Raw genomic sequence first — 26,660 nt, 5'->3', positions numbered from 1 at the left:
ATATTTAAATGATTTCTTTAATGAGCTCACAAATGAGACAAGAATATTTTGACAAGTGGCTGTTTTTGTCCTTTGAGAACAGTTTGCCAGAAAAGGGAGAGGGGGTGGATTTATTTTGTTGAGTGGGAGAAAAGCAAGAATGGATGCGTGAGTTTCCATGGTGACTGGTACCTATCAGTCCCTTGGCTTAGGAAGAACTTCTGAGGTTTGCAGAACTGTTTAGATCAGAGCTTGGCAGGCTCACCTGGGCCCTGCCTCCTTGGTGGAAGGGAGCCTGAGTGGACAGTCAGCCTTCACGTCTACTGCCCCAAAGCTCCCCTACGGAAGGAGGGTGGGCACCAGAGTGATCAGCTGGCCCATGGCGGTGTCCGTCGGACCTGCACTGAGGTCCACTTCCATCCCAACACCTTTGATCTTCCCTCTCCAGTGGTCTTACCAGAGAAGTACAGGATCTGGACATTTGGAAACCACAGAGCAATTTTAAATAACAATTTTGGGGAAACTTTTCATGCAGTAAGGCCCCTATTGTTTTTGTTTAGGGCCATTGTTACAAATGTGGAAGATCCACTTGGGGACACGCATATTCTCTGCTCTTTCTTTTCACAAAATGATTAATTTCTATGAAATTAAGAAAGCCTGGGAGAGAGGAAGAAGTGGATTAACCTGAAAGATAAAACTTCTTTTTTAAAAAGATTTTATTTATTTATTTGACAGAGGGAGAGGGAACACAAGCAGGCAGAGTGGGAGGGGGAGAAGCAGGCTCCCCGCTGAGCAGGGAGCCTGACATGGGGCTCAATCCTAGGATCCCGGGACCATGACTTGAACTAAAGGCAGACGCTTAATGACTGAGCCACCCAAGTGCCCCAAAACTTTTTTTTTCATTGAGAAAAACTGTGTGTTTTTACACACACAGGCACACACATGTGTACATACACATGCACATCCTCCTGAATAAGCCATTCCCTCTGCCCCTTCACTCCCCTCTCACTCTGCTATCTCTGGCCTCTGTATCCCGCAGCCGTCCCTTCAGGCCAAGGAGTTGTGCTCCTGAGCTTGGCCATCTGGTCTGAGACTGGGGAGCATCCAGGCCCTGTCCCACCTCCCCAGCCCCCCACCCCCACCCCCACCCCCACCCCCTACCCCCCACTCCCTGCCTCTAGCCTGCAAGGTGCTCCAACTTGTTTGTTCGCACTCACAATCTTCCCTGGACCCAGCCTCCTGGACCGAAGAGAAAAACCTATGATCAAAGAGAAGGCAGCTCATTCCTACCCAAGATATCCCATCTTCTTCCCACCTAGGATCCCCAGCTCCCAAGGCTGCTGATTCTTCCAGACCAGGCCAGAGGTCAACTCAGTCCTGTCCCCATCTGACACCCTTCCGTGCTAAAGTGAGATCTAGATCCTTACGGCCCACCCTCTGAGCTGTTCTTCCAAGTTCAAAACCCACAAAGGGCAAGAATGAGGGCTGGCTGGTGAGTGAGTGTGTTTGGGAGGAGGAAAAGCCCTGTCGATTAGGTTATGGGACCATTTTCGTTAATCTAATAATGTGAGTTTGTGGCTCTTGTCTGGGTGAGACGGAGGCAATGGATTCTGGGGCTATTCAGGGTTCTGCCTTGGACGAAGTCCACACCAGTGGTGAGAAGGTCGGACCTTCTTGCCTTCCTGTCTCCAGCCCTATTTGCAGGATTTTACCTTAAGAAACAGGCTTAAAAACAAAAGGGGGGGGGGCTGAGGTGGAGGGTGAGAGAAGGGATGCAAGGTGTCACATAGAAACTGTGTCTCTCACTTCTGGTCGTCAGTGACCGCAGGAGGACCCAGAGACCCTCATCCTCAGGCTCTGAGGCCTCCATCTCCTACTCCTCCAATATATCCAGGCCTGATGAGGTAGGGCTCAGCTGCCTCCCTCTCTTCTCTCCGCTGGAAACAGAAGCTCCAGCGAATGTTTCTAACTCCTGAGTCCACTCAGCCATGTCCCCCTTGCAAAATCCTCCCCTTCCCGCACCCCCCTGCACCCAGCCAGCCAATCCGTGGCCTGCGAGTCTCTCCAGACCCATCTCTCAGGGCCCTGGCGGGATAAAACCGGTAGGCGATGCCGGGTGGATGGGAACAAACTTCAGAACGAGGAGAGACGCAGGGCCCAGGGCACCCTCGCGGGCTGACCCGGGCAGTGAGGGCCTGCGGCGGCCGGCTGGCCAGGTATGCTGCCCAGGGGTTGGCTGAAAAGTGACTGGGGGGACATCGGTGATTCGAGAAGGGAGAGGGGCCCAGGGAGCCTGGCAGTGTTTCCCCCTCCTAAGTTAAACTGGGTAAGGCTGGGGCAACAGAGGAAGAGGGCTCCCGGCTGGAGTTTGGGGCTTCCTCAGAGGACCCCCAATCCCGGATCCTCCCGGCAAACGTGTGTTAGCCAGGCGGAGGTGGGCCACCCTTCGCCTAAAAATCCTCTGACTCCAGCCACGTGATGAGAGCCTGAGGGATAGGGCCCGGGGAGAAGGCATAAGACAGGGACATCAAATCTCGTGCCCCTTCCCCTGGGTCTGTGCAGGGCAGTGGCGTGGCGGCGGGCGCGGCGGGGACCTGCGTGAGGAAGCCCTGAGCCCTCGGCGGGCTGCGAGCGACTCCCGGCGATGCCTCACAACTCCATCAGATCCGGTAAGGACCGCGGCGCTGCCGGGACCCCGGAGCCCCCGCGTCGCCGTGCGTCCGTGCGTGCGCTCAGGTCGGTGGGGCTGGGGCGCTTACGCTCCGGGCTCTTGGGACCCACCTGCGCCTGGACGCAGCCGGGGGCGCCGCTGGCCTAGCTCTCCGCTGCGGCCGTCTCGCCGTTCTCAGGCCCCGAGGTCCCCCTCTCGGCCCGCGAGCCGCCCTCCCCAGGCCTTGGTTTCTGCGGACCACACGGAGCGGTGAGGAGCTCTCCGTGTGGGTCAGAGGGGTGTCCCTCGCGCCGCACCCCCGTCTTGCATGTCCCATGGGGGAGGACATCCTGCGTCTCTCAGGCCCTGGGCCGCCCCCGACCTCTAAACCCTGGAGCGCGGGTGCGCGCAGCTCTTGCTCCTGGCTGCCCTGGTGGGAGGTGAGCCCCGCGCACCCCTCAAGCGGGCGGAAAAGAAGCCCGTGGTCCGGGGCCTGGGGGGCCTCTGAGTGCCCTCGGCTGCTCTCGGGCTCCTCTTTTCGGAGCCTGGGGCAGGCGGAGAGAGGCGCGCGGGTCGTCTGGCATGGGAGCACCGGGCTGCCCGCGGGGCCGAAACCCCCTTCCCAGCGGTGACCCGGCCCAGGGCCTTCCAAAGCGCTCGCGGTCCCTCCCTGGCCATGGCGCCTGCTCTTCCCCGCCTCCTGGCCCAGGCCGGGGTTGTTGGGGGCGGGGGGAGGGGTGTTACGGAGACAGAGCCCCAGGCTCGGGGCCGGCTGGCGTGGTGGGCGCGGTGGGCACGGTGGGCACGTTGTGCGCTGTGGGCACGGCCGCCCCGGCGCGCAGCAAGTGTGGACAGCAGGCAGAGACACGGCCTGGCCCCCGGTGATGGATGGAGCCGGGCGGGCCGCGGGGAAAGCGATTTATGGGGCCAGGGCGCAACGCTATCGATTTGGGCCGGCGAAGTGAGAGGAAATCAATATTTCAGATGAATTCTCGGCGAATATGAAGTCCCGCTCGGCAAACGGGACATTTGTTATAATAAGCAGGGTCGGACCGGGCACGGCGCGCGGCTGAGATCTCTATTTAGCCGAGAGCGCCACGAGTCCGAGCTTCGCCGCGCAGCCTCTGGTCCGGGGGCCGAGGCTCCACAACGAGGGGTGCGGGGAACCCCGCGGGGCTCGGTTGCTCATTCTGGCTTACTCTAAGGTGGGAGATGGAGTCAGCAGTACTCTGCCTCGCCACCTCCGTGCCCCTAGAAGAGCGTGGTCCAAGCTGTCCCGGCCCCCTCTGCGGGCGCGGGGCCGCATTCGGAGCGCGGAGTAGAGACCTCGCGGCCCTTCCCGGGAGCGGCCGGGTCGGCGAGCCAGGGAATCGAGCGGACCTCCCTGGCTCCCCTTATCGGGCCGCACTCCGGCGCCGCGCGCGCTCCTTGACCGCTTTCTGAGGCCGGGACCAGGGTTTCGCCTCTCGGTCATTAGCCAAACCGGGGTACAATACCGGACGTCGCCCCTGCCTCGGGATCAGAACGGTCTCCGAGGGCGAGCTTAGTGCCCCTCGTTCCGGCCAATTCCGCTGGGTTCCCGATTCTATCTCCCCCAGCCCACAGCCCGACCTTCCCCTGACCTTTCAGGCGATGGTAGGATTGAGTGCCCTGGGACCTCGAATTTACCGTGCTGCCCCAGACCCCTTCCCTCTGTTCTGCTAGGAATAAGACGAGGTCACGGTCTCTTGGGTTGGCTTGATTTTGTTTTCGCTACCTATTTTCATTCTAGAAGCACTCAGAATAAATGGGGATAAAAGAAGGAAAGGGGGGGAAAGACACCATTTATTTTTACTTTATTTTTAATCAGCAACTGGCCCAGAAGATGAGAGGTCATTCCCCACTGGCTCAGATGCAAATTATCCTTGGGTTTGGGGAGAAACCGTCCACTCCCTGCAGGGCCAGGACAGAGGTATTTTTCCGTTTAAGGAAGGCAGAGGGTCGACTTCTAAACCTTCCCCCACAACAAATAAATAAAACTGCAAGGAGAGAAAATGAGCCTTTCTCCTTTCGTTTAATTTAATGCTAATAAAACAGAAGAAAACTGTAAAACAGCTCAAACATTTCAAGGCTATCCCATTTCTTTTCTAAATTCTCTTAACGAAAACCTGAGCGAGAGACCTCCCTCTATCTAATCAGTTTTCTTAACACCGTTGCCTATATTTAAAGATAAACTCATAAGCTGACTCCCATTTTTATAAGCCCATTTCTATCAGGTTTTAGCAGCTTCCCTCTTTTCCCCAGGCACTTCCATTCTTGAGTTGTCTTTTGCCAGGAGAGCTTCCATTTAAGTTTTCTCTGGAGCAGAATCCCGGGGTGCGCAGGCTAGCCGGCCACAGGGCTTTTCGCGGGACCGAGGGCGAGCGCACCCACCGTTTCCAAAAACCCAAGAAGCCGGAGAAAAGTTTCCTGCGCGGCCCTGCACACCCGACCAGCCCAAGCAGCTCACCCTGGTCTGGTTCACTCTCACTGCTGTTTGATCTTGCTTTGAAGAAAGGTCATATATATATATATATATATATATATATATATATATATTTTTTTTTTTTTTTCCCCTACAAGCTTTTTTCTGAAGGGCTGCGGAGAGCACACGGGGAATTATTTTGATTGCGCTGGTCAGCAATGGGCTGAACGTTCTGTAAAATCTGCTGGGAATTTTGTAGCATCAGGGAACAAAGATCCTTGAAGGCGCAAGACCACTTTTTTTAATGTTTAAAGATAAACGCCACGTAAATATTAAAATGAAAATAATTCCGTATCAGCGAGGAAGAGAGTTTAGTAAAAGCAAGCAGGTTGTCATTAAAAGTTATGTGCCAGAACTTGCCGGCAGCCCTCTTCCCCAGCTACTGAAAATAGATTATTCAAGGGGTCAAATGAGACTTAAGATCGAGGAGGAACATGCCTCTAACTTCCTAAATCTGAGATGCAAAGCCCTGTTCCCTCCTCTTGGTCTATGAAAGGAGGAAAGGGGACCAAATGCATTTGGGAGGGATCTATTTTCTTCCCAGTTTTCTTGCCTGGGTTGAAAACAAGGTCTCCGAATGGGAAACAGTCTCAAGGAACATAAAGAGGTATTGGGGTTCCTCAATTCATCTTTGTTTCAAGAGGGTCCATCCTCCCACCCTCCTCAATGCAAGTTAATTAGGAGATAATTTAGCTACCTTGTGAATTAGTTTTAAGATAAGTATCTTTTCAAGCTTTGTCACTTTAATTGCCCCACTGATTGATAAGACGTAATTATTTCTAATTGACACTTTTTTGATGTCCACTGGAAGCATTTATTTGGGACTTTTTTGGGGTGGAAGGAAAGTTAATTAATTTCATCAGTCTCTACCCAAAAAGACTCTGCCTAATTTTGCTGAAGAGGACAAAGGAAATGGAGAAAAATGAAACAAAAAATCAGTCTCATGAAATTTTAATTATTGCAATATTTTTATTGAAAAGAGATCATCCGCTAATATGATCATATGTCAAAACTTTCTATTTATGGCTTCAAATCTCTAATTTAAGGGGGTACCTGTTTATTGAGTATATATTTTTCGATGGATCTACTCACAACTCCTTCATATGCTGACTTTATTTTGGAGGTTACTACGATTTGTAATTAATTTTTGTGAAAAGTAAAATCAATAGAACTCCATATGCTCAGAATAAATGGCATCATTTTCATAAGAGCTAATTGTAAGAAAGACTTACTAATCATCATCCCTGTTCTGTAATTATTGATAGAGTTGGGTATGAAGGTGAAACTTTACTTCGGTGACATGCCTTTTAAACCTCGGAGTAAACAGTTTAATCATTCACACCCTCCAGAATATGTTACTGTGAGAGAGAAAGAAGGGACAGAATAAAGAGCAAAAGAAAGACCCTGAAAGGAGGCAATGGGGGAGGGGAGGGGAGAGAGAGAGAGCGAGAAGGTGGCTGGAGAGAATCAAAATGAAAGAACTTATCACAGAAGCAAAGGTAGCCAGGTGCACAGGACCTTTGTCATTCAATATATTAAAATGGGAATTCTACTTCAAAACACATCCTTTTGAACACAGATCTCTACCACAGCCCTAAGCAACCCCTAAACACCACTGGCAACTTCCCCACTTTTCTATGCATGAAAAAAGGCAGGATTTTCAGGAGCCAGCTGGTCTGGCTCTTGGGTGTCTAGATATCAAAGTCTTGATTTGGTGGTGTCCCTAAAAAGGAAGCAAGAAAATACGCATTGTGCTCTGGGGGCTTGTAAAGAGATTTGAGTGTTGTTTATGTTTATTATTAAAGCCCTTGGGATCTTCATTTCTAGCTGTACACCCACAATCTTTCCACAGACGGACTTGCAACACACTGACAGGAAAACGTTTGCACACAAACCCAGAGTGGAGACACGTACTTGCACACACTCATGCACGCCTGAAATGAGAGAAGCCCGATCAGACAAGATGTGCTCCTGCCAGGTTAATTTCAGCCAGTGCCTTTCTCATTTATGTATAAAATCTTGTCTGCTTTTAATGATGTTTCTCCCAGATTACGTGGAGCTGCAAGAATGAGGAAACATTCTAAATGAAAAAAGAAATTTAAGACGTACAAACAGCAGATAATATCACATACCAATCTCACTATTAGTGAAACTGAAAAAATATATAAATAGTGCAAAAAAAATCAGCAAGGGAGAGTTTAGTAATGGAAAATTCCCCTGCAATTAAATGAAACAGTAATTTAGTAGAGATATGCCTGAATGAATTAGCATTTATTAATTGGTTCTCATAAAAAACAATTTGCGTGTGTGTTTCAGGGGGAGATATTTAAAGTATTTATTTTTCATAGGAAAAGTGCCTCAAATATTCCTATCAAATTATGGAGTGATCATATTGTATTTTGTGAAAAATCCCAGTTTTCTTATTTCACCTGCCCACAAAGAACGTGGGTTGAGGGAGATGAGTTCTTTTAAATCAGAATGAAGCTGGTCCCCTCTTCTCTTGGGACATTTCCAAGTATGACACCAATGGGAAACCCATTGGCGGGGTCTGTTATGCTCAGAAATATCCAAGCCTGGTACTGAGCAGACTGCCAGGTGACCTGTCTCCTCTGGGGCACAACTACCTGAAGCAGAGGAGCCTGCTTTGTGGCTCTGCCCGCCCCCACCCCACCCCCAGCCTTCCGCAGCCAGCCTGCTCCAGCATCCTCGCCAGCTCAGGCAGGAACTGCAGTTTGTAATCTCAGCGAGGAGCTTGCTAGGGTTGACTGGTGCATGGATGTGTTTACTTTCTCTCGCCACAGTTGGTCTGTCTTCAGTTCTAAGCATTTTAAAGCTGCTCTATTTATCAGTCCAAGAGGGGGCCGAACTCAGTTGCGCTCAGAAAGCTTTGAGCTCTGGGGTTCTGAGGACACAAGGAGCCAAAAGATAAAAGAGACAATTTCATTTAAGAAAAAAAGATGATTTTAAAAGGAGAGGACAGGAGAAGGCACCCCTATCTAATTGGCTTTTGTTTTAGTTGAAACTCGGGGACCGGCTGATTGGCCCAGACTCCCTTCGGAGATAGGACACGGGGATATAAAACATCATATAAAAAGAGGAGAATGCACCCCCATACTTAGAGGTCTTTGGGGGAGTGATTCTTTTCTGGGTTCAGACTGGAACACTTTATAGTCTGAGTTCTTTTGGAGAAAGAGCTAGAAGATATTCTGCCTAGGAAGTATGTGCAGTGACTGCACCTGGTTCTTTGGGGGAAGGAAGAGAGAAGAGCCATCCAGGGGTCTCTTGGTTCCTGAAAGCTCTACTATCCCAGGCCAATCCCAGTTCATTCAGTTGGTGATCAGTGCCTCCATGATGGAGTCTCTGGGTAGGGTGGGTGGGCAGAGGCATCCACCCTTCCTGTGATCACCTGTGGTCAGCGCACTTTTAAGTGGACCTTTGAGAGTCATAACTATTTCCTTAAGTCCAGAGTTAAGGTTGACAATCCTGTTTGGGTTTTTTGAAAGCCCCTCTAGGTCTCTCCCTCGGCCAGGTGGGGACACAGTGAGCAAATGTCTCTTCCATGGGCCATGGGCCAGAAAAATCTTCCCAGGAAGTTTCCTATTTTAAACCCACAATTCATGTCACTGATTCTAGGCTTTGCCCTGACTAGGGCTCCTTCCCCAGGAATGGGGCTGGGCAGAAACCAGCATCTCCTTCCTTGAGGCATGTCCAAGGTCAAGGGCAGGGAGGTTCAGGAGGTCCCCCAGGGCGGGGTGGATTCTGTTTCTGTGTTCATTCCTCAGGATCCCTCCCTAGTCCCGAAAGCCAAATAAGATGCCAAGTCTTGCTAAGGCTCGGCACAGCCAGCCCCACGCTATGCTGGCTTTCCTGATGCCACTTTTAGAGCTAAGAAAGAGCTCAGCACACCTTGGCACTTAGTGAGCCCTCAGTAAATGAAAGCTGGCTTAGTATCTCAGCGGGCTCTTCTTGGGATGGTTTTCCTCGGGAGAGGGCACATCAGCTTCTAATTTAATTCCCAGGACTCCAACCAGGCAGCTACTGTTTTTGACATTTTTGCAGAAGAGAAGGCAATGGATGCTAAGAGAGGCTGATGTGACTCCAACCAACGCCCCTTTCTTCCACCCACCCTCTTTCCCAAAGTCCAGCTCATTCAAACTCCGTGTACCACTGGATGGTTCACGCCTGCAACTCGGCTGGGAATTCGGGCCAGAACCCTTGATGAGAGAGGGTATGAGGGCCTGTAGGGACAGCAATTGTGACAGCAACAGGCAGGGCCTTCTGTCAGCTTGTTCTCCTCATCAGGGTCCCTAACACTCCCACTCCTTAGAATAAACCCTTTTTCAGTGCAGTCCTTGGTCTTCCCATCTGCACAATGGGGGAAGTGGCACCCATGACGATGTCCCTCCTGGAGGTCACTGTGAGGAAAAAAGGGGTGATCAGCCACTGGGAAAGGCAGAGTTAGGGGATTTTCTTTTAATGCATGCCCCGAAGGCTGCCCTGTTTTCACGTGCATCAAAAAAGGGGGACAGCTATTCTCCGGTACCTCGATTTATCATAAGCCAGCAAGGAACTCAGTCCCTTGGCAGCTCCAAACTGCACTTGGCCTACCTACGTGCATCCACTTCAGAGACTAATGAGTTAGTGGGTATGCTGGAAGTTCCCGAGTTACTGGGAAGACCCATCCACGACGTCAGGGGCCATCGCCGGTGCCCAGTCTCATTTCCCTGAGTTTAGGCTCATTCCTTCCGCTGCTTCCGCAGAGTCCCTCTCGCTCAGGGCTTTAAAACCAAATCGTCTCCTCCTTCAGAGATGCCTCTGTGGTCCAACTTGTAACATTAGCTGGTAATGTTTGCTCTCTTTGCTGTGAGACTAGTTGGCTGCATTTCTCAGATGAAAACCCTTCTGTAGTTTAAGCAGAGAGACTGGGTGAGAGAGAGAGAGAAAAAAAAAAACCTAAATATTTTATATATTTCTTTTTTTCTCACTTCTTTTAACTCTGGTCTTTCTTTTCCAGTCTTCAGCCACAATGCTCATCAGTTTTTCTTTTGCACTTGTTCTCCTAAGTGGCCTTGGAGTGACCTGAGTAGTTAGTGCTAATTAGTCCCCTGGGACATATTGTCGCTGTCAGACCAGCACAGCAGAGAGGTCGGGGAGCTGGTTGGGTGACGCATCTAAGAAACAGCTTAATCTGCTGTCATCGTGTGAACTGCATGTTTGCACACCCAGGGTCCTCTGTGTGCGTTGCATTTTTTATCCCTCAGCCTCTCTAGGAGGACAGCAGAACTATTATTCCTAGAATAAACTCCGGGGCCAGGAGGTGTCGGGAGGCTAGGGATTTTGCAGCCCCTGGGAAGCCAGGGCCGTGGGAGCCTCCCCACCCCCACAGTCAGCAGGAGGGGCTGTGCTTTGGAGGCTTTGCCTGTGCTGACCTGGCTGTTTTCTCCCTGTGTGACCTAGGGCAAGTCAGTTGTCTCTCTGGGCTTGAATTTCCTCATGTGTGTAGAATATGAAAATGTTGCAGGGCTTCAAGAAAGTACTGGAAGTATGACCAGTATCCCCGCCCCGCCTGGCACATAGCTGCTACTCAAGAGTTTGGGTTTTTTCGTTTTTTTGTTGTTTGTTTGTTTGTTTGTTTTGTCCTGCTTCATCCACTGGTCACCAGGGAGGAGAGTCTCCAAAAATTCTCTAAGGCAGATGCCCTAGAGAAAATTAGTCTCAGCATTTCCTGTGAAACAATGCAGGAGTAACTTACAACCCAGCATCCAAACTTTGTTCCAGTTAAAATTTAGGCCTACTGCCTAGGAGTGTTGGATTAAGTGAAAGCACACTTGGGAAGGGCTGGCTCGGACCCCCGTGGCCATTATCAGCTGCTGTGGCAGCACACTCTGCAAAGCGAGTCCTTGTTTCATTTTACCAGAAAACCCAGTCATAGGGGAGACACTAGAATGGGCTATCCATGGGCTTTATGTTGGAATCCAGAACATTCTAGGGCTTTGGTAAAATGTAGTGTCTTAGAGGACAGGTGCGTGGAAGTGGGTGTAGAGCTCTGCTGGGCGTGTAGTAAGGGAGAACCACACAAAGACACGTCTCGGTGCTTGTTCTTAATTGACACAAAACCATACGGTTATGTTTTTAAAAATTCACTAATCTCTCTTTCCCTCTCCCTCCCTCCACCCTGCCGCTTCTTACTTTTTCCTACTTTGCATAATAATAATCCAGCTTTGTCATGGCCGAAAACCCTGGGTGACATGTAGAATTCGCTGAGCCCCAAATCACTGACCCCAGCTCTTTTTTGGTCTTCTACTCCAACCCTGAGATCGGTCTGTCAAAATGGTCCTTGGGCATCTGGCTGTGACTCAGGAGGTGGGAGGGGGGGGCGAGGAATGAGGGCGGGAGGGAGAGTGTTAGGGCAGGAGAGGTATTGGAGTCAAGATAGGACCCTGAGGGTCAGCGGTTTACTTCAGTGTAACAAGCCCTCATGGTGGGCCACCCACCATGTGCAGGGCGCCATGCCAGCGAGGTGGCACTTGCTGACCGGGTGACAGAGGTGAGCAGCACCTTCTCAGGGTCATTGGAGTCTTGTGATTCCCTGTCAAGGGGACAGACCCCTTGACGAGGAGGGGAAATAATCAGACCAAACAATTCAGTGGCGAGTCAAGGACTGAAAACTAACAACCTGGGTAGTGGGAACACCAAAGGTCATTCATTTATCTCCATCCGTCACCCCGGCCCAACCGTGTCGTTGTTGACAACAGTAAAGCTCATCTGGCCTTCGTGGGTCTAGCTGGTCCTTGGAACACCTGTTCTAAAGAGACAGCATTGGAGCCTGTGTGGGCTCAGCCGGCTCCGTGGGAGTCTACACCAGGGAGCCCAGAGTGGGGTGGCTGGCCAGCTCATGGCAAGAGGTTGCCGATCTGTAGGTACAAATGCCACGGAGATCTGCCCACATCTGCTAAATCAAACCCTAGCCAGATACCTCTGATGCACATCCCCCCTCCCCCCACCTTCAGGGACATGCGGACTTCATAGGGTTTCCCTTCTAGACCCCCCATCTCCTTGACAGTGTGACAAGGAGCAGGTCCTTCCGGTCCCCATATTCTGTGATGACATGACAGTGCCCCACACCAGGAAGATCCTCATGCCCCCCAAGCTTCCCCTCTCCTGCTGGCCACAGAGCTGTCTGGACAGCTGCCCCTAACTGTGACAGGTGGGCCCAGACCTCATAGCTCACCCTTCTGCAGGTGAGACCTCCTCTCAAGAATCCTGCTGGCAGTGACACGGTGGCTGTCCTGATGGCTTTCTCACAGCTTCGTCCCTGGCTGGCTGGCTCCCGTTGGCTGGAAGGCATCCATCTCCCCGGGAGATCTGAGGCCAGGAGCGCATCGTGCCACTGCCCACGCTGCTCTCTGCCCCCACCCCCTGGAAGTCACTGTCCGTACTGCAGCAAGGACGCAATTGTGCACAGCCTTCTATTGTTTGCAGACAATTTGGTGTGCATTTACCAATCCACTCCATGTAGATAGTGCCCTTGTTGAGGCCAGGTGAGCCTCTCTTTCCCCTGGCTGGAGGACAAAAGGGAGTGCCAAAGGGGCTGGCATCGGGGGTCTTGTAAATTCAACCACTTACACCTGCAGAAAAATAGACACACGGTTCCCGCCTTGGCGTGGCTATAAGGACTAGATGACCTCAGGCTTGGGAAGAGCTTAGTCGGATGCTTCCCCCACCAGCCCAGCTCAGATACCACCTCCCCTAAAGCCTTCCCTCCTCTCCAACTCCCCAGGGCCCCCTAGCATTTTCTTTTTATGGCATGTTTTGCAGTCCACTGTGTGAAGGAATATTTCTATCTGTGGCTCTTGCCCTTCTAGATCTGGGCTACCTGAACACCTTTGAGGCTGCGGGGCTCACCCAGGAGCTCCCTAGGGTTATGTGACACCAAGTACCTATCTGGACCCAGAGCTGGGTCCAGACCTCACAGGCCTAGTGGCACAGCAGAGGCTCCATGCTTACAACCAGGGCCGGGTTAGGGACACCGGACTGCCTTCAGAGTGTGCTGGGGTAGAGTGAGGGCAGACTCAAGTCCAGGGAGTGCTGGGTGGCCTGTTCTAAGTGAACACTGACCCGGGGAACAGAGGAGGGAGGCCTCCCACACCTGCTGACAGGGACTGCTGAAGCCTAGGGAGAGGCACCAACACACACAGACACACATATACACAACACACACACTCCCGTACACACAAACGTACAGAGCCATACACATACGCACTCACACATACACCCAGCCAGAGCTGGGACTAGGGCAAGGCAACAGGAGGGCAAGATTTAAGGATGCACTCACTCTCAGGCTCATGCAAGGGGAAGGCTGGCCCCGAGAGTGAGGGCCTCCTTAAATTCTGTACCCTGGGCGCACGGTGTCCTGCCCTAGTCCCCTGGACATGATACACATGCTCACATAGCCAGTTACACCCACACTCACATACACGTGGGTGACAAATGCTCACACACATACGTACAATGCTTACCCTGTCTCACTAGGAAGTGTAAACACTAGAAGAAGCCTTTATGGTGCGAAACACTGTCCTAGGTTTGTGGGTGATTAAAAAAACAAAACAAAACAAAAGGCCAAAGAATCCTCTGCTCTAGAGACCCCCAGAGATCCAGGATCCAGCCAGGAAAACCCAGGTGCCATTGCGAAGTCCCGATCTAGTCCACATTGCCGAGAAGCACCAGTAACAGACACGGTAGATGAAGCGAGGCCCAAGGTATCCAGGGAATCTGCTCTGCGTTGTGGGTCAACTCGGATCAATGTAAGCATGAGGTCCCTGGCTTGTGACCTCCCCTTTCTTGCAGCCTACAGTTTGAGGTGTGAGCAGAGGACCTCCGGTGTCCAGCCATGCCCACCTCCCCGGGGATCCCATTTAAGTTCTAGGACAGAGATCATGAGGGCCCTGTAGGGACCTGGGTTTCAAATGAGACCAAAAGACGGCCATTCACATGGGCCACTCATGAGACCAGTGTCAGAATCACTAGCAATACTCTGTCTCTGGGGTTCATACTGGCTCTTCCCAGACGAGGACACTGTTACCAAGCAGGCAGCAACAGCAGCAGGACCTGCTTATTCTAGAATCTGGCCTCTTGGTGCCAGAGGACTGCAACACTGAAGGTAGGTAGCTGGGGGTTGTCACCGGTGGGCTCCTTCCTCCACTCGGACCATGAGAATATCCTGTCCGGTCTTTCATCCCTGCTCGGATTTCCCCGGCAGCTCTCTGCGCGAGCCCCTCTGTCCTCAGCCTGCGGCTATGTGAGCGCACAGGCCCCTGATTACAGAAACGTTCAGGGACCACGTGAGTGTGCCCTGCAATCTCAGGGAGGCACAAGGGTTCTGTAGCGCCTGCATGGACCGATTATTACCAACAATGCGGTGGCATCATGAATGCTTTGTATGTTGGATCCACAAATATTTGTATCACCTTCATAAATCAGTGATTCTCAAACCACGTGTCCCTGCAGAACAGGCAGAGGTGCTCATTGATAATAATGAAACTGAGCGACAGGGGCAGGAGAAAGTGCATTTGTGGACAAACCACGTTCAAGTTCAAGGTGTAATTATTTTTTCTATTTAATGGCCACTACCTCGTATATTCCTTAGGATCTCGGATCGATTGAGCAGCACATTATACTTTTCGCTATGTGGAGCTTGCTGTTCAGTCACCTTCTTGGTGAAAGCGTGTGTGGCCTTCCTGAGGAGTGTCATAATAGCGTTGATGTGAGGCTAGGGCTGCCTGATGTCTGCCTGGTGGGCGTAGCACCCTCATTCTGTGAAATGATGGGCTGCACAGGCCTGCATCAGAAGGTACCACGGAGAATTTGCACCATCCAGGAAGGAGCCCCATCCCCAAGCCCCCACCTCTCTCACCTTTCCCTTCTCAAAAAGCCCCCTGCTTTCCAGGCAAGTGGTACCTAGCACGCGTGTGTCGGTCATGTAAGGGAACCGGTGATCGTGGCCAAGGAAGGACACTCACCCACATGACTTGTGCAGGTTGCTCCCCTGTCTTGCTCTCAGCTGTTCTGGAGCAGACTCAGGGCCAAGACACCTCTCCTGGAGCTTCCTCCAAAGATCCTGCACCCCCCACACTCTCTGTCCCAGTCACCTGTCTTATTCAGCTCAGGCTGTTAAAACACAATGCCAGGGGTGCCTGGGGGCTCCATTCATTATACCTCTGACTCTTGACGTTGGCTCCGTCATGATCTCAGGGTTGTGAGATGGAGCCCTGCAGTGGGCTCTGCACTCAGTGCGGAGTCTGCTTGTCCCCCTCCAGTTCCACCACCCCACACATGCTCGCTCTATCTCAAAAATAAAATCTTTAAAAAAACACACAAAACCCACAATGGCACACGCCAGGTGACTTAAACCACAGACATTTATTCCTCACTGTTCTGGAGGCAGTCTGAGATCAGAGTACCAGTATGGTCAAGTCTGGTGAGGGTGCCTTTCCTGGCTTGTAGGCGGGCCCTTCACATTGTGCCCTCACGTGGCCTTTCCTTGATGTGGGTGCCTGAGGAGAGAGAACTGGTATCTCTTCTTACAAGAATAAACACTATTATAAGCTCAAATGATAAGCACTGTCCCCATCATGAGGGCTCACCCTCATGACCTCATCTAACCCTAATTACCTCCCAAAGCACCCCCCCATATACCATCAACATATGAATTTGGGGGGACACCAGCATCTAGCCCATGACACCAGCCACAGAAATATCATTTCTTTTTCTCCTCAGGTGCACAGACCACTGGGTCCGCTAACCCAGTGGTGCTTCTGTTCCCAGCCCTCTACAGCCCTGAGACGAAACTGTCTCCTCTCTTTCTGGCCTGTTTCTCTCCTAAGTGGGTACTCCGCCAGGTCCCTGTGCCTGGATCCCCTGAGGTTTTACTCCAGCTCCTCAAGAAGCATCTGGGGTCCCTCTGCTCTCTGCCTGACTCCCCACATGCCTGACTACACCCCACCCTCACCCATGCTTAGTTCTCCAGGGTTCTAGGACACACTCTCCCTCTCACCCAATCACACATCCCCGGGCCACACATGCCTCAAGCTCTAACTCCAAATTGTTTCAAAGGACATTCGTACTCTAAACGTATTCAGTTTAATAAGTAAACATCTACAGAACCCTTCAGCGTGGCAGGTGTAGAGCTAGACTCTGGTTGCAGAACTCAGGAGACATGCTGACATTGTAGAAAGAGTGGAAACAAGGTGGACTTTTAGCCACAAGCGAAGACAGAAAGGAAAGGTTCCCTTCAGACAGACATAAAATGCAGAGCTAGTGGGAGAGGGAGGGGGACAGGACGATGATGGGAGGGGCAGGGGTGAGACCCTACCCTGAGGCAGGGGCAGGATTCAGAAATGTGGGGTCCTAGGACTGTGTCAGCTCCAGGGACCAGAGTCAGCGCCAGGCAAAGGGTGCGGCAATGGAACATCAGGTTGGGACTCTCACAAACAACAGGGGTCTTTGACCAGAGAGGCCAGACGAAGGCATCAATACCAACCCTGCCATCAGGAAGGCTGCGTCAAGTGCACTCAATGTACATGTTTGGGAGTGTTTCGCTCACTGTGCATGAAAACTTCCATCCTCCCCTGGCTTGACTTCACACTTCCCTTGTTGATCTTCATCTTCCCTTTAGCTCTCTAGCTAGAGCCACATACCTATTTTATCCTCTTCGAGCTTTGTGGTATTTTTATTAAGGGGAACAGCTTGGCAGTAATCCGGGATGGCTAGATGACTCACATTATTCAAATGTTCTGATTTCTCTCCTTTCCCAGCCCTAAGATTCCAGAGAATCTTAGCCTGGTGATTTTCCAAAATCATCTCAGAGTCCCGTTTGCACTTCCTTTTAGTCCAATCATTAACAGGCGTTTGTGGGCAAACTGCTGGTGTACAGTTCGAGAACATTCTATCCCACCTCCCTGACGCTGTTTCCCACCACTTCCATATGCAAACCCGTGTTCCAGCCAACTAGTCTCTGTTTCCAAAACACACTGTGTACAGTCCCACCTCTGCACCTTTGCCCGTGCAATGGCAGCGGCCGGGACCGTCATCCCTACTCCCACTCTTTAGACAAAGTTCTGCCCATGTTCCACTTCCCTAATCAGGCCCTTTCCGCTCCCCTCAGCTTTTGCGACAGTCCCCGTCTGATTCCTGGCTGAGCTAGCTAAGCAAGAGTGAGAACTCTTCGTTTTCTCTACCTCCCCAGCACTCGAACATAGAATCCTATACCAGATGAGGGCTCTATAAAGACTCATGATGGGATTTTTGACATAAATCTCCAATAGCATGTTTTATTGTTTTGCTAGTTGACCTAACTTGTCCATTTGCACTTTTCAAGTGAGGTCTTCCCCACATGAAGCCCACTTGGTCCTTTCACACGATATTGCTATAATCACTGCCTGATTTTCTTTATAATAAGGGACACTATGCAACTGAGGAGACCAGGAATTGCAGCTTTTTTGGGAAACCTGATGCAGCCACTTCGGAGGCCTGAGCTGCCCCACTGGGACCTTTCCTCGGTCCTAAAGCCCCTTGCTGGCCTAAGCCTAGATGTGGGGTGTTGAGTTTGGGCAGCAGAGACCCCTGGGATTAGCAAACACTGGCAAGCTGGACAAGACTGACCCAACAGTGTCCTTCCTCATGGATGCTGGGCATCGGCTGGGCAGGGTGGGTGGCCAGATTGAGGGCTATCTGTGAGGACCAGTGCTTCCAAGAACTGAATTCCCCAAACTCATCTGGCACATCATAGATATAGGCTAGATGCTTAATAAATATTTGCTAAATGAAATCACCACTTTGAAATTTGCTTTATACAAGTGTTTCTCAAGTGTGGGCTTCATTCCAGCTTCAGGAGCTTCCAGGGCTCTGCGAACAGAGGTAGGGCCCTGGAGCCTGTCCCCACCCCAAGTGCCTAGTGATTCTTCTGTGGATCAGCATTTGAGAACCCCAGATCTAGGGTCTGCCAATCAAGGCTCCCCCAGGGGTCTCTCACATGCCACACTTGCTAGGACTGTGTCAGCTCCAGGGACCAGAGTCAGCTCCAGGCAAAGGGTGCAGCAATGGAATGTCAGGTTGGGACTCCCACAAACAACAGGGGTCTTTGACCAGATAGGCCAGACGAAGGCATCAATACACACTTCTTTCTGTATGGAACCCCTGCCTCTCAGAGATTCCCCCTCTGGCTGTGGGCAAGAGTGGATCTGACTCTCACGCAGTCTCAGGTCTTCCGTTAACTGGTTGCGCACAAGTCAGTTAACCTTCTAAGTCAGTGTCTTCATCTAGAAAATGGGAACAACATGCCAGCCCCACCTCTCATAGAATGATGAAAACCTGTCCCTGGTACAATCAAGGTCCCATTGATATTTGTTGAATTTATTTAAATGTAAGAATCACTTACCTGCCAGCACTTTAAAAGGGCTCTGCAAATGTTAAGTGATTCCATAACCAAACTTTAGACAGAATCTAGAAAGTTCTTGAAAGCAGGAGAAGCCCGGAAGTTCTGGTTGACGTGGGGGGAACCCCTCCTGGCCAGGCAAGAGTGATTGGCACCTACACGAGGCTTTGCTATACTGCTGTGTGTTGACATTCTTTCATTAAAGAAGAATTTGCCACATGATAGAAGGATCAGGAATGGAGACCAAGATGGGAATGACAGCAATGTCAAGAGAGCAGGTGCACGTAGAGAAGGTCAGATGTTAGAAAGTGCTCTCTGCTTGACTGAGCCTGCCTGAGACTGGAAAGTACTTGGAGGGACGGCCGAATATCCCAGAAGAGTAGCCCAACGGGGCCTCCCAAGTCTTCTGGATCCAGTTCAGAGCTAGAACCCTGTGGATCTGTGCATTAGCTTGCTGGGACTGCCCTACCAAAGCACCACGAACTGGGCAGGGGTACAGGAGGCTGAAATAACAGAAAGTTACTGTCTCACAGCTCTGGAGGCTGGAAGTCTGAGATCAAGGTGTCGGCGGGGTTGGTTCCTTCTGAGGGCTCTGAGGGGGAATCTGTTTCCCACTCTCCTCCTCCAGCTTCTGGTGTTTACTGGCCATCTTTGATGTTCCTTGGCTTGTGGCAACATAACTCCAGTCTTTGCATCACATTCTCCCTGTGTCATCCCTCTGTGTCCACCTTTCCCTTAAGGACGCAGTCACGTTGGATTCGGGCCCACCCTAATGACCTCATCTTGATCATTTATGAAGACCCTATTTCCAAATAAGGTCACCTTCTGAGGTCCTGTGGGTTGGGACTCAACTTCCAAGTTTTGAGGGGACACGATTCAATGCATAACAATCTGAGTTAGTCTGGGTCAGTCCCCTACCCAGCCCTGAATGGACCTTTAGCTGCTTTAGGTCCAAGTGGCACCAAGTATAGAAACCTCTGTTGGGACTGACAGAGGAGGAGGAGAAGCCAGCCTGGGTTCTGTAGAGCCTTTCTTGTTTGCCCACCCCAGTGTTCCCACAGAGGAAAGGAATCTGCTTCCCAAGCCCAGAACCCACAGAACAGAGCCTCCAATCTGGGTTCATGATGTAAGTAAATAAGAATGACAAGCAAACAAGTTGGTAAGAGGAGCAGAAATCTCTTTAGGGTGTGCCTTGGTTCAGAACACATTCTGCCCAATCCCTACAACTTTCTTCCTCCCATGTCCGCTAAGATGGCGCTAGCCATCAGGTCCCAAAGGGTCTCCTGGAATGTGGAATGAACAGGGATTAGGTCAGAAAATGTGAGCCTTGGTGAGGTCATGAAGTGAGTCGGTGACACTAGACAGGTCGCCTCCCCCTTCCTGGCCAAGGACACTCTAGAAGGGCCCACCACTCTGTCGCTGAATAGGATACAGCGCATGGCCCCCTCCATACTCACTTAGCCACAGTGTCTCACTCTGCCATCACGCAGGTCACATGGTGGCCCAGGGGGCCCACTTTCCTTCATTCCTACAAGTGGCCTCAGGGCCACCCCCTGTAGGTCTCCTGTGTGGAAAAGTTACCCAAGGTCCCCCCCACAGAGCTCTCTCTGCACCCGAGGGCCTGAGGGCAGTCCTGCAGTTGCGGCGATTGGACTGGGAGGACAGTAAAGATCATCGGTCCTTTCAGACCAGATGAGGACGCTGAGGCACAAACAGGCAAGGTCACAGAGTGGGTGGAACCTGGGTCTCAGCAGCCCCGTTCCCGCCCCTGAAACCATAACCTGCGGGCTGAGTCTATCCCCGTCTGTGCCTTGCTGGTTCCTTATGCAGCATGGAGTGAGGCTTCTAGAGTGTGTAATCCACTCGGCTACGGTACCGGGTTCTGGGGAACCAGCCATCATCAGGTGTGGAAACCACAGACATGCCATTTTGTCAACAGATTTGGCTCGGTGCGTCAGGCTCAAAAAAGCGGTTCCTCTTCATTAGTTCCTACCTGTTTCGCTCCTCAGGAAGGCCAGACCTCCTTTCTTCCCCCTCCCACTCCAGCCCCAAGGGTTCTGCCCCTCACACACACACATACCCACAGACACGCACACACAGACACACAGACACAAAACCTTTCTAACTGCCTCAAGTTCAGGCCAAGCTCACCCTTTCCAGCCACCTCCGTGCTGAGCTAGTCAGTCACCTCTTATCTCAGTTAAGATCCAGAAGCACAGAATCCCAGTTAGAGAGAATCTCAGAGCCGAGGTCATTGAGTTCAGCCTTCTAGGTGAGGCAAGATTTCCCTCTTCTCTTCGTCACATGATTTCACATCTCTTTAGGACACCCTCGCGCCTGTGACCTCTCAGGGATGGCAGACTGCTGCTTCCTTCCCTCTCCCCCTCCCTGTTCTCCCTTCCCTTCCAGGGGTCCTTCTAGCTACCTCCCTACTCTCTCCCCTCCCCATCTCTGGGTGACTTTTAAATCAACATCCACAAAACCCACTTTTATAACATTGTAACTTTCAGCTATAGAATCTGGCAGGACGTTCCGTAACATATGACATCAGGACGCAAATTCTGATGACTCACCCTCATTCCCCAACACACACACACACACACACTGCCCCCCACCACCATAAGTATTCCACAGGCTCATCGAAAGAACTGAAGGAGACAGCGCATGGGAATGGATTTTAAAATTTTAAGGTTCTATAATGTGTCAGGGATTATTAACTTGTAAGTTTCTCAAGGGCAAGAACTGTGTCTTCTGCTCAGAAACCATCTCCCCACACACACCCAGCCTGGAATATTATTAGACATAGAGGGGGTACTCATGGAATTGAAATCTAACGAACTGAAAATTGCTTTAATATAGACCCATATTTTTAAAAACAGCATTAATATCCACAAGGCCTCTGACCCCAGGGAGAGTGCTGGAAGGTGTAGCACAGTGATTTGTGGGGCTTCTGGGACTCTAAGTATATGTCCAGGGGCTGCTGGCTTTGCCGCCACCTCGCACACCTCTCTCCTCTGAGAGATAGAGGCTCAAGCCTTTTCTGCCGCAGCCACCCCCCCCACCACGTCCCCCATGGCGTGTGGTGTTGGGAGTCTAGAGGTCTCTGAGTTCAGTAGGAAGGAGCCAAGAAGAATGACCTCTGGGAAACCTCCAGCCAGCCCTGGAAACATCCACCAAAGCCTCTGACCAGAAGTTCATTTTTAATCAATTAATGCTTTCAATAAATATTTATTGACCATCTACTGAGTGGATGTAAACTCTGGGCAATCACAGAGGAACTGTTAAAAAATACAGATTAGGGACACCTTGCCAAGAGACTCTGGTTGAACTGACTGGAGGTAGAAAGTTCCAAAGGCCCCAGGCGATCCCAACACGCAGTCAGGGCGGGAGCACGGCTGTCCCCCTGCAAGGCAAGCTTGTGTGGCCAGGTAGGATGCTACCCCTGCCTTCCAGGAGCTAGGCAGCTAGGGGGCAGGCAAAGCATGGACCCTGAGAAAGGCCTTAATAAGGAGCCTCAGGTGGAGGGCTAGGGATGGGGTAATCTGGAAGGGAAGAGTAAAGGTCTCTGAGAGCTAGCCAGGGAAGCTTCTATTTTAGGGAACACGAAGGCCAGAGTGTGAGGTGCAGATTAGCCACTCCAAGGCTGCGCCCTTCAGGGAGAAGAGGGAGTGTGTCTCAAGTTGGAGAATGAAGGAAGAAAGGGAAATGGTGCCCAAGCTTCATCATGGGAAGAAAGTGGCCCATCCAACTGTTTGGCTTACCGATATCATTTATAGACCTGAGGAAGCTTGCAGGGGCCTCCAGAAATCTCTGAGACAGCCCCAGAGGGGAACCTAGCCATGGAACCCTTGCGCTTGCCGGCCCTCCAGGACTCAGAAGAGCCCATGTTCTCCCCGTCGCCTCCAGCTCACCAGCCCCTGGTCTCTCCAGGCGTCCAGACCAGACTGGCTTTACGACAGGGCCGCGCCTCACATCCGGTAGGACTTTTCCCGGGAAGCTTGGAGGTCTGTTGCCATTTACAGCAGCTCCATCCCTGGAAATCCACGCACTGGGGCTCTTCCTGGGAGGGAGGTGACAGGGTTAATCTAAGGGCTGGGGGAGGCAGAGAAAGGCCTTGAAACACACAGCGAAGCCAACCAGATTAATAGAGGAAGAGAGAGGGGGGTAGACCATTAGGAAGACAAAGAGAAAATCATGCTGGAGCAATAGAAAGGGAAATCTAATATCAACTAGGGAAAAATAAATGGAGATTAGGGCAAACAAATTAGCTTTAATGGGTTCAATGCTAATACAAGAATAACAGCCGAGCTGCGAATGCCTTTGAGGGGAAGATGGGATAAAGAACCTGAGCAGTCATGCAGGCAATAAAGATGGTGTGGGGAGGGGGTGGTCAAAGGCGGCGGGGGGGGGGGTGGAGGCAGAGAAGAGAGAATGCTGGGGGTGAAGGGTAGGGGAGAGGTGGGCCAGATAGGTGGGCTCTGCCATCTTGGACAGGACCCAGGGACTGGGGCAGGGAAGGGGCTGGGAGGACTGAGAACAGGGACAGACAGAACGGGAGGACTGAGTGAAGGCTGGAAATAGAGACAAGGGAGGCAATCGCAAAGGGGAGGGACAAGGGACGGGAGGGCAGAGGAATGAAACCCGGATTGGAGACAGACTGGGTACAAAGAGGGGTTGGGGGCGACAGAGGGGAACAGAATGCAGGAGAATGAACCAATATGCAGGGGAGGGGAAGGAGGTATAAGAGAACCGAATTCAGTGAGTCCTCTGAAGAAAACCATAGAAAAGGCAAGATTAGGCCTCAACTAAAGGAAAACCTGGGGAGGACCCCGAAATGGATTTAGTAGGTGACAGAAAGGCACAGTTGCTCCGAGAAAAGGGGCCGACTATCTGTGAGGACATGTGAGGACATGTGAGGACATGGGCCTGAGCATTATCTTGAAGGCCCTAAGCCCACCTCTCACTTCTGCCCCTTTGTAATGGTGTGGCCTTGGGCAAGTTACATATGGCCTCTGCTCCTCAGCTCCTCATCTGTAAAATGGGGACAAGAGGCTACCTACCTCAGAGGGCTGTCAGGAGGACTAACAAAAGGATGCTTTTAGAGTGTTCGGCCTGGCTCAGGAGCCAGTACCTCCTGCCATGTTGGCTTTCGATGGTATCCCTAAGCATCGACTCATGGGGGAAGGAGGCTGAATCCTGAAAACAACCTTTGCTCCTTGCCTCCTTCCCCTCTTTCCTCTTCTTTAAGTCCAACATTGGCAAATGACCCGCCAAATGTGGTTCTTTCCCAGATAGAGACTAATGCAGAGGAAATCTCTTTATCCACCCTTTGTCGCCCTCTGCCTCTCCCAGCCCTCTCTCCCTGTTGAGGAGCAAAGAGGAAGGCAGAGCTTCCAAGGGAGCCAAACCTCTTATCCTATTGTTCCAGGGCCTCCAGGGACCCTCAGATTTGCCAGAACTCCAGGTAAGAGAGGTTGGGAGCTGAGCCTGACCTCATGGCCTCAATCTGGAGACCCCTCGGGCTGCATTAAAGTGTAGGGAGGCCCCACAAGAGGAACAGAGCCCAACAGACCAGGAGGAAAAACCGAGAAGAACAAGGTCAGGAATCAACGAAGAACCACCTAGACAGGGGCCCCAGGGCATTCCAGAACCTTACAAGAGCAAGACAATGAACAGGCAGGAATAGGCCTCTTCCTTTTGCTCCCCGCTAGGACCAGTGGCTTCTTCCTACAGTCTCCACCTCAGGATACCTCAGGGTACCTCAGGGTACCCTGCTCAGGATACCCCAGGGTACCTCAGGGGTACCTCAGGGCTCCTTTGTGCTCTTACAGCCCTCCAGCACCCAGAGAAACAAGTTTCTACACCAAAACCTCCTGTTGAAGTGCCTAGGAACAGGCTTCTCGTTTCCGACTGGACGCCGACAGACATGCTACTTAACGTCAGAGGAGGTCTGAGGAAACAGGACTCTGGGACTGGCTTGGTTATGCCCTCAGCCTTGAACACAGAGCACAATGCTGAGCTTCTTGGCAGCGAGACCTGGGAAACCAGTTTTGTTTTGACCAGCTGGATCCTGTTAGACATAAAAGGGCAGCCCTGCCCCACGGCCCCAAGTCAGAAACTTCTCCTCAAGGGATCCCCTGACCCTGGGATGTCCAAGTCCCTGGAAAGGCAGCTTTTGACACTACACCGTGGTCATCCCTAATTCAAGCTGTCTCTTGTGGCTCTTTCCCTTGATGCACACTGAAGTCTCCCCAAAAGAGCCATAAACCCCAGGGGGGGAGGGGTCAACTTGTGTAGGTCACCCCTCGTCTTTCTCCATAAGGCCTTCTCAGGCCAGGGTTAGAAGGAAAAGGCTTCTCACCTCAGAATCTGCAGACCTGCCTTGGGGATAGTTTCCTCACGCAGGTGACATGGCACAGTAGCTCTGTTCCCACAGAGAGCTCCTGCAGAACCGAACAGGCCGTAAGTTCATGACAAGCACTCACACATCTCACGCTGATGACAAAGGCTGGATGTAAAGGAAGGCGTCCCCCTTCATCCCATGGCTCCTGGGGGAGGGCAAACTTCTCTTTTCCCGGACCCTTTTTAAAAAGCTCATGTCTACGAGAATGTGACTTTGGAAGACACAGTTCTGCACAGGGCAAAGAATGTGTGGGCTTCACTAGGCTTGTTTTAGGCCTGTTTACTTTCTTTCCTCCCTCTCTCTCTCTGTCCCTCCCTTTCCTCCCTCCCTCCCTTCCTTCTCTCCTTCCTTCCCTTCTTCCAATAATTACCCAACATTTATTGGATACCTACTATGCACCAAGCATTATACTAGATATCAGGGCTTTTAAGAGATTTCAAAAAAAAAAAAAATCATCCCTCAAGGGCCTGTAGTCAATGCCATGGGACATAGCCAGTATAAACAGACACATTCTCTAATACATGTAGTGGCAGACACTGTGTCCTGGAATGTTTCAAAGAAAGGACCAGAAACAGCAGGCAGGAAGGGCAGGGAAGACTTCCTGTAGGAGGTAGTTCCTGAAGTGACTCAAGGTATGAGTACAAATTTACCCAGAGCTGGTTAAGACAGGTCACTGCGGGCATGGAGGGCAGCAGAAACAAGGCTACAGGCGAGAATTCAGATGCTGTGAAAGGCCAACAAACAATTCTGATTTGCTCGGTTATCGGAAATAAGGCTCGGACAGGTAGGGATGGAGGCTGGAGAGGTAAGCCTGGCTCAGCTCGTGGGGACCCTGTCCTCCAGGTTTAGTAGCTTTGACCTCACCAGGCAGGAGATGGGGCTGTGCCCCAGCAGTCTCCTTCAGTAGGGACATGGCCGGACTTGGGTTTTAGATGCACGGCTCCGCAGGAAAAAGTCACTTGTGCATGCTGAGTCCGGGGACGGGTGAGTCCACATGACTCGTTAATTCCTACGCACCTTTGTCCCAGATTATACATCACTTAGGGAGATTTTCTTGGGTCACCTGGAACTAATTTTATCTCTCACCCTCCCCCCATTATCTTTTAGTACTGTAACCTTCTGTGTCCTTAGCACCATCCAAGCAGGACTTACACATTATTTGTGTGTTCACTTTGTAAATATCTACCCATTTCTAGATTGGAGGCTCCCTGAGGTCAAGCGTCCGTTCTCTGTGATCAGTTCCAGTAAAGTGCTTGGCACGTGGTGGGTACTCAGCACATGTACACTGAATGGATCCATAAATACACAGATGCGTGAATGCAGGGATGGCTAGGAAGGTACTGGTTAGGTAAACATTTAGGGGGTAAAAATGCCATAGTTTGGTGAGTCCTCCATCTGGGGAGAATGGAAAAAGCTAAAGGCACTCAGTTAATTTGCGGGGCATATATTAATTGAATACCTAATCCAATTTAATAATGAACAAAACAGACATGGTCCTGTCCCCATCATGGAGCTTTCAACCTGGTGAGCAAAGACAGTCGCTACTCGGGTGTATAATCATGCCAATGAGTGTAAAACTAAAATTTGAATGAATGCCAGGCAGGAAAGGGAAAGGAAAAGAAAGGAAAGGAAAGCTACTCCTTGGTAGTTGGTGGAGAACATCTAAACACAGGCCCTAACCTTCTCTGTAGGA

The 26,660-nt window shown here is 51.3% G+C and overlaps 1 protein-coding gene across 11 annotated transcripts in view; it reads left to right on the top strand.

The window, feature by feature from the left end:
- The first annotated feature begins 2,107 nt into the window (after positions 1-2,107).
- Positions 2,108-26,660, top strand: part of PAX8 (paired box 8) — a 55,632-nt gene continuing 31,079 nt past the window's right edge. For all 11 annotated transcript variants that reach the window (XM_045979939.1, XM_045979935.1, XM_045979932.1 and 8 more), the window contains exons 1-2: positions 2,108-2,195; positions 2,542-2,648. In XM_045979939.1, coding sequence (XP_045835895.1) covers positions 2,624-2,648 — 25 coding nt within the window. In that variant the 5' untranslated portion in view covers positions 2,108-2,195; positions 2,542-2,623. The remainder of the gene's footprint in view (positions 2,196-2,541; positions 2,649-26,660) is intronic.

Source organism: Meles meles, chromosome 15 (assembly GCF_922984935.1).
Source record: "Meles meles chromosome 15, mMelMel3.1 paternal haplotype, whole genome shotgun sequence".
NCBI lineage: Eukaryota > Metazoa > Chordata > Mammalia > Carnivora > Mustelidae > Meles > Meles meles.
This window is presented reverse-complemented; position numbering and strand designations above follow the sequence as displayed.